Consider the following 7,889-nt stretch of genomic DNA (forward strand, 5'->3'; position numbering starts at 1 on the left):
TAGTCAAATGGAGTTGCAGCTAGAAAAAATGTTCCATTTTTCACACCGAATTTTTCATTGAAATCAATCGCAATGACTGACTGCGCGTCTTAATATTTGCAGCGGTGCGAATGTCATTTAAATGTCTCAACGCTTTTATCATTTTGTTTCAATCATGGTAGAAACAAGAGTATGTTCATCCGGTGGACGAATTTAGAAGGTTCGTGCGCAGCAGCTTGCCTACGTCACATTCGTGCAGTCTCGGTAACGTCCGGCATATTTCAGTCGGATAAAATATGGCTGCCAGACGGCCGGACGGCGGACGCTTGGAGCCGTTTGGTATTACGGTATTACGGGCGCACATGCTCGTTTAAATTTTATATGTTCTCTCGAAAATAATTATTGTATACAGTGTGTATTAAAATTTTACAGAGGTAATTTTATGCCTGGTAAGGACGTGAACGTACGTTCGAGTACGAGAAATTAACCGTAAAATATTGTTACAAAATAGAACTAGAAAAAACAAGAAGAAAGTGTCTAAATTCGTAAATAATTAAACTGAGTTTTTGTATATAATTTTATACTACGGTTTTCTTTTCCTTTCCAAAAACTTTCATAATTTTTCAGGTGCTGTAATTTCATTATTTCTTTCATTTCAGTTGATTTAATTCAGTTTACTTAATTTCATTTACTTACATAATACATTTGTTCGTTTTACAAAAATTACATGTGTGGAAACAATACAATAATAAAGATTATGAACACAATAATCGTCAATTGATCATTTGTGGCTATATTTATTTGAAATTACTCCGTTACTTTTATGCACGAAAAACAATTATATAATCATTACATGTATAGATAATACATATATTAATACTAATTTTTATTTAATTTTAAAAATAATATCAACTATCCAAAGATGGGCAGCATTCATTACAATAAAAATAAATTACACATTAATCGCTAATTATTTTTTAATGTATTATTTTATTTCAGACATTATTACAAATTTAAAATTTTATTTTTGATTAAGTAACTAATAATTACATAAATGCCCCTTCTGCTGAATTTATTAACATATTTAATTTTATAATTAACAATTAATTGCATGTTTCCAATATTTATTTTAGCTTCAGTTAATATATAAACTGATATGACACATTAATATTTATTTCTTATTATTCTCGTAAAATCGTTTTGCTTATTCCTTAATGTATTGACATTACCATCATTTATTTCATTTTTAAGCGTTTGAATTTGCCATGTAATGGTAACGTATCAAGTTACAATTCTCATTGGTTGTCTGGCTTTACCATACGCAAGAGTATACCCTTATATTTATACCATAGTTACAAACATGTTTAATATTAAAAATATAAATAAATTTAAAAAGTTATTACTATTTTGGCATTTGGATTAAAAAAAATTGACTTTAAATTGCATTAGAAATTTGTTTTTAAATAGTACTCAACTACGTAGTGATAAAATACTTTGTATACATGAATATTTAATATTAATTTTAGAAAATAAAATAAACTTATTTTCAATCTTTTTATAAAGATATATAATAGTTGGATAAGATAAAATTGAATTAGTATTTTAAATTATCTTATATAAATTTAACATTTGGACTAAATTATTCTTTAGTCTTTATCAATTTACAGAAAAGAAATTAATAAAAACATGTAAACAAATTTCTCATTTGGAATCTTTATACTTCAAATTAACATACACAAAATACTAACCTTGATGATGATGATGATGTGGAATGGAAGGCGGCGCTGTCGGATGATAAGATGTCGGTGGATACGGCACTGGACAAAGGGCTGCACCAGCCGCTGCTGCGGCTGCATAAAGATGGTGATGATGATGGTGATGATGATGAGCTGAGTGATGTGAATGATGATGCATAGTTGTCGTTGTGCCAACTTTATTTCTTAATATCCTTGATATACTGGACACTGATGGAACATTATATTTGTCGCAAACACCATCAGATAACAGTCGATCTCTGATTTCCCAAGCAAAAATTCCTGGATCTTTTAATTTTAACTGTTTAATATATTGCACAACTTTTGGTGTAGTCACACGTGGTTTGCTGCCACCAATTGCGCCCGGCAGAATACTACCCGTTTCGTGATAGCGTGCTAGTATTTTACTGACACACCCGTGACTGACGCGTAATTGTCGCGAGATATCGCATGGTCTTATACCCAATTGTGCAAGCTCAACTATTCTCAATCTGACAGCATTAGGAAGTGGTCTTCCATTGACGAATACACCGCCTAATTGATTTACTTCTCCATATTGTTGTTGATGTTGCTGCTGTTGTGATTGTTGCTGTACCCCAATTTCAGTACTGCTATTTTCTGTAACATAATTAATATCTTATTATATAAATTAGTAATCAGTATTAGATGCAATTTTCTGCCAGATTTTTGTGTAATTATGGTCTTGATTGAAATAAAATGCTCGTGATTATGACAAAGAACTGTGTTTATTCAACGTGAATTGTACGAATAAATACACAAGAGATTAACTAGGTGTAGAGTACTTGCAAATTTTCTAATGGTCGCAACTGAAAGCGCGATACGCATACTTGATTATACTCGGTGCACTGGATATTGCTCTGGTTATCTTGTGTAAACATTGAAGATTAAATTTAATCATCGATATAAATGAAGTATGGCAAACAATATACTATCTAACACTATTCTCTCTAACTATTTGCATTTTTATATTAAGAATATTAAGTTGATAACGTAAATACTCAAAGTGGTTTTTTATTAAATCTTTGGTGAACATATCAGACAGCTTTTTCAGTGAAAATATATTTCAGATATAACCAAGTAATGCAAATGATCTCTTTGCTTGCCGAGTGGACGGGCTATCATTCAAATACCAAAGCGGTGATAACATTGCGTTAACCAATATACAGAGACTGCCAAAAGTTCGGGGCCACCTAAATAATTTCTGAACGGTTCGAGATATTGGATTGAAATTTATAGGTTTACACTGGCAAAATGTAATCTATCATTTAATCTTGAAAATACCCACTTCAAGCCTTCAAGAGAGACGAGGGGGAAAGGGATTGAAAATCTTAAGTGACATGTGGGGTCGAATGAGGGCTTGTTTCCAGAAGACTTTCCAAGACGAGAAGAACGCGAGGTCATTGAGGTCTCTACAATTTTTTTTCACAGAGTTATACTCATTTCAACATTGGTGTTTTTTTTGGCACTAACGAGGCTCACGACAAGGACATGAGAAAGATACAGCTTCGCACATGTCTTCACACGCACGCACGCACGCACATACACACAGAGTATTTTAGAATACTTAGGACAATGCTCATATGCAAATAGAATGGTCTAAACTGAATCGGAAAGTATACAGGGTGTCCCATTTTAATCGATCACTTCAAATATCTTTTGAACAGTGCATTTTAGGGAAAAATGTTTCAGACAAAAGTTTTGGAACTTTGAGGAGGACATAAGATGATAACATTGGTTTGACACTGAGTGGCGTCGTTAGGACAAGGTTACTTTGAATTTTTTTAATGAAAGCATTTTTCGTTGCATATTCTTGTAGCTCATTTTGGAAGCTTTCCAAAACACATAGGTAAAATGTTTTTTGATTAAGTAAATCTTCAATTATAAAGCTTAAAAGTTACAGTACTATCGGCATTAGCATTATCTAAGGTGTTCGAACAATGGCTGAAACCTTTTGAATGTTGTTCAGGATTATGAGCTTGACAACATGTGTCAAAGTCATGATTATTGGAGAATGTTTTTTTTTTTTTTCAGAAAATAAAAATTTTCAAAAATGACGAATAAGAGAAACAATCTCCAATGATCATGGCCTTGACACATGTTGTCAAGCTAATGATCCTGAACAACATTCAAAAGGTTTCAACCATTGATCGGACACCTTAGATAATGCTAATGCCGGTGGTACTGTAACTTTCAAGCTTTATAACTCGAGATTTACTTAACCAAGAAACATTTCATCTATGTGTTTTGGAAAGCTTTTAAAATAAGCTGCAAGAATATGCAACAAAAAATGATTCCATTAAAAAAATGTAAAATGACCTTGTCCTGACCTTGACGACGCCACTTAGGGTCAAACCAATGTTATCATCTTATGTTGTCCCTCGAAACCTTACAACTTTTATCTGAAACATTTTTTTCTCAAACCTCCCAATTTCTAAATATTTGACTGTCAAATATTTGGAAATCGCGAGGTTTAAGAGAAAAATGTTTCCGACAAAAATTGTAGGGTTTCGAGGGTGACATAACACTATGACCTTGAATTGCCCTTATATGGTGTTTTTCAAGGTCATTTAAAGGTCCACTTAATTTTATTAAACGAAATGTGGTATGTTTTATTACAAAATCAGATAGAGCGTTTAATTTGGTACACACACACACACACACACACACCCGCCCGCCTGCCCACCCACCCACCCATCCACACACACACACGCGCACACACGCACACACGCACACGCACACGCACGCACGCACGCACGCACGCACGCACGCACGCACGCACGCACGCACGCACGCACGCACGCACGCACGCACGCACGCACGCACGCACGCACACACACAGGGTGTTCGAAAATTCAACTGACAAACTTCAGAGATTGTCGGAGGCATCAAAAAAATCATTTTTTGCAAATGGGTCTAGGATCGGAAGCGTATCGTTACATCGCTATAGGCAAACAGTGTTCGAAAAAGTTTGGACCTCGAAATATCTAAAAAAACATAAGTTTTATAAAAAATTGTTTCAGACAAAAGTTGAAGGATATAAAAAGATAAAATAAATCTTTTTACACCTTCCAACTTTTGCTTTTTCCAAAAATATAAATTGTAGGGTGTAAAAAGGTAAAATAAATTTTTTTACACCTTACAACTGGTATCTTTTAAGGTATTTCGAGGTCCGATCTTTTGTTGCCCCCGACAATTCTCAATTATTCTGCATATAAAAATATTAACTTCCAGCACGGTGGCATTGTGAAATGCTACCTTTTTCATAATTATTTTTTGAATAACTGGTGTAGTTTCCACACAATTTTCGAACTTTTTTTTATGTTTTGGTGTCAGTTATACATTCAATAATAACAATCGATGTGCAATAATTCGAAATCATAGGTGATTTTGTTTATACAAATAAATAAATGTTGAAAAATTGCAATTTTTCTGGAGAAAATTCATTATCTTTGAAAGTTCTCAGAGTTTCCACGCAAAGATCTTCCCTCAACGGTCGCTGATTACGAATCCATGGCCAGATTTCTAAAATCCAAGATGGCGGATCCAATATGGCAGACCCAAATTCGAAAAACAATACGAATTTTATGAAAATGTATATCTGAGAGTTCTCGGAGTCGCTGATTACGAATCCGTGATCAAATTCCCGAAATTCAAGATGGCGGATCCAATATGACTAAATTTAAAAAACGATGCATATTGTCATGAAAATGTATTTCTGGGGCTTCTCGGGGTCGCTGATTACGAATCCGTAATCAGATTCCTGAAATTCAAGATGGCGAATCCAATATGGTAACTATAATCTAAAAAAACAGTGCTAATCCAGTGTAAAATCGCTGAACCCCCAGATATACGTTTTCATAAGATTTGCATCGTTTTTTTAATTTAAATCCGCCATCTTGAATTTCGGGAATCTGATCACAGACTCGTAATCAATGACTCCGAGAATCCCCACAAATACAGTTTCATAAAATTTGCATCGCTTTTCGATTTCGGATTCGCCATATTGGATCCGCCACCTTGGATTTTAGAAATCTGGCCATTAATTCGTAATCAGCGACCCCAAAAACTTTTGAGGAAAGATCTTTGTGTGGAAACTCAGAACTTTCGGAGATAATGAATTTTCTCCAGAAAAATTGCAATTTTTCAACGTTTGTTTATTTGTATAAACAAAATTAACTATGATTTCAAATTATTCCACATCAATTGTTATTTTTGAATGTATAACTGATACCAAAACACAAAAAAAAGTTTTCAAAAATTGAGTAAAAACTACCCCAGTTATTCAGAAAATGGTTATGGAAAAGATGGCATTCCACAATGCCAGCGTGCTGCAAAGGGTTAAATCGAATTATATTTATTGTTATATATTTTTGTAGTTTACTTTGAGAGCTTTTCAAAACACTATAATGAAGCCTTTTTTAAATCAGTACTTTTTGAGTTATGAGGACAATACCGCCGACATTAGCATTATCCAAGTTGTCCGAACAATGGCTAAAATTTTTTGAATATTGTTCAGGATCATGAGCTTAACAACCTATATCAAGGTCATTACTATTGGAGGTTGTTTCTCTTTTTTCAAAAAATTAAAATAATTTTCAAAAATGAAAATAAGAGCAACAATTAATGATCTCGATCTTGATATATATTGTCAAGGTAATGATTCTGAACAACATTTAAAAGATTTTAGTTATTGTTTACCGATACCTTAGATAATGCTAATGCCGGCGGTAACTTTCAATTTTCATAACTCTAAAAGTACTGATTAAAAAAAGGCTTCATTATAGTGTTTTAAAAAGATCTCGAGGTAAGTTACAAGAATGTGCAATAAAAAATAGGGGGGTTCCATTTAAGAAAACATCGGTCATAATGATCTAGCCTTGAGGTCACCCAAGGTCAAGATTATATTTTCATATGTTCCCATTGATATCCTACTCGTATAACTTTTGTCTAAAACATTTTTCCATACCTAAAGTTTCCGAGATATTAGGCCTGGATCAGACTTTATAGACACCCTGTATATGTTCAAACAATTGTTGTTTTTATTTCGTTATTGTGTATTTATACATACACATTTTTTATACTACAATTAATTTGATGCACTTTATTAAACGTGATAAAACAGCTCAACATATGTTATTCCATTTCTCTTTTTTTTTCTGTCTTACCATCAAAATGTGACTTCGTGTTTTGATTTTTTACCATTTAGTTAACATTTTAGCGTGAGTGATGTTCATTACAAAGTCATGTGAAAAAAGGACAACTGGCAGTTTATTAGTATATAGTCAAAGACATAAAGACTCTAGGAAATATCGAGAGTGCGGCACTAACAATCGCGCAAGAAGAAGCTGCAAACGATCCGGGAAGCGACGAGAAATTGGCGACAGTGAAGAAAGCATTATTGTAAGAATTGTAAAATCAGATAGATGAAAAATAGACAGTTATCATTATTTGCAAATTGAGAGATTCAATAGCTATCCCATACATGACTCTTCGAGCCAGATCTGGCAAAAGATTCAAAATCAAATTCGGTTAGAAATTCAAGGCAATTTTGTGCGCGTGAGAAAACATCGAGAATTTCTGCAAGTCGTATGCGACGCAATCTGGGCGTATCATGGGCGTCAAAGCCGCGCGTGTTGAAAAAACACCAAAATTTGTTTCAAGATTGGACAATAGACAGAGGACTCGATGTAGCAGTCGGTCTAGATAGTTAATGTAAGTGCGGCGGCCACCGAAGCAACCGTTCATGTGCTACTTGACCCGAACAGACAAACGCAACATTACCGTCCATTATTTTCGCGAAAATCAGCTGCCCCGAGAGTGGCGATGGAAAAATCCAACAGTGCCCACATGGTTCGCTACGCGGAATGGACAGTTTAGCTGTGTCCCGAACACTCCGAGCTCTCACCCAGAATGCACGCAACACGCCAAGGAGACCATAGGAAGGCCCGCCCATTTGCGTCCCGCCTGGACACACGCCCTGACCCAGTAATCTAGACAGCAAGAAAACAATTCAGCAAGAACGAAATGATCTCAGCGTGTCACACGTAAGTGCGATAAGGTGTCTGTCGCGATTAGGTTTACCAGCTATTATTTACAATGAGAGTAGAGGAATTTTGTGATCGAAGAGGTTATATC

At 34.5% G+C, this 7,889-nt stretch overlaps 1 protein-coding gene across 1 annotated transcript; it reads right to left on the bottom strand.

Annotated features, from left to right (window-relative positions):
- Window positions 1-1,605: 1,605 nt before the first annotated feature.
- Window positions 1,606-6,956, bottom strand: LOC105450666 (paired box protein Pax-1-like). Its single transcript, XM_011690612.1, has 2 exons — window positions 6,920-6,956; window positions 1,606-2,351 (listed from the first exon to the last, which is right to left on the bottom strand). Exons 1-2 carry the CDS (start codon window positions 6,954-6,956, stop codon window positions 1,723-1,725), a joined length of 666 nt encoding a protein of 221 aa, XP_011688914.1. The 3' UTR covers window positions 1,606-1,722.
- Between the last annotated feature and the right edge of the window lie 933 nt (window positions 6,957-7,889).

Source organism: Wasmannia auropunctata, unplaced genomic scaffold, assembly GCF_000956235.1.
Source record: "Wasmannia auropunctata unplaced genomic scaffold, wasmannia.A_1.0 LD336058.1, whole genome shotgun sequence".
Lineage (NCBI taxonomy): Eukaryota > Metazoa > Arthropoda > Insecta > Hymenoptera > Formicidae > Wasmannia > Wasmannia auropunctata.

What these genes read in the sequence shown, in the direction of transcription:
- LOC105450666 (XM_011690612.1), bottom strand. Translation starts at nt 6,956, where the DNA reads ATGGTAAAAAATCAAAACACGAAGTCACATTTTGATG. An exon ending in CACGAAGTCACATTTTGATG is followed by an intron (nt 2,352 to 6,919) that starts GTAAGACAGAAA and finishes ATTATGTTACAG; the next exon opens with AAAATAGCAGTACTGAAATT.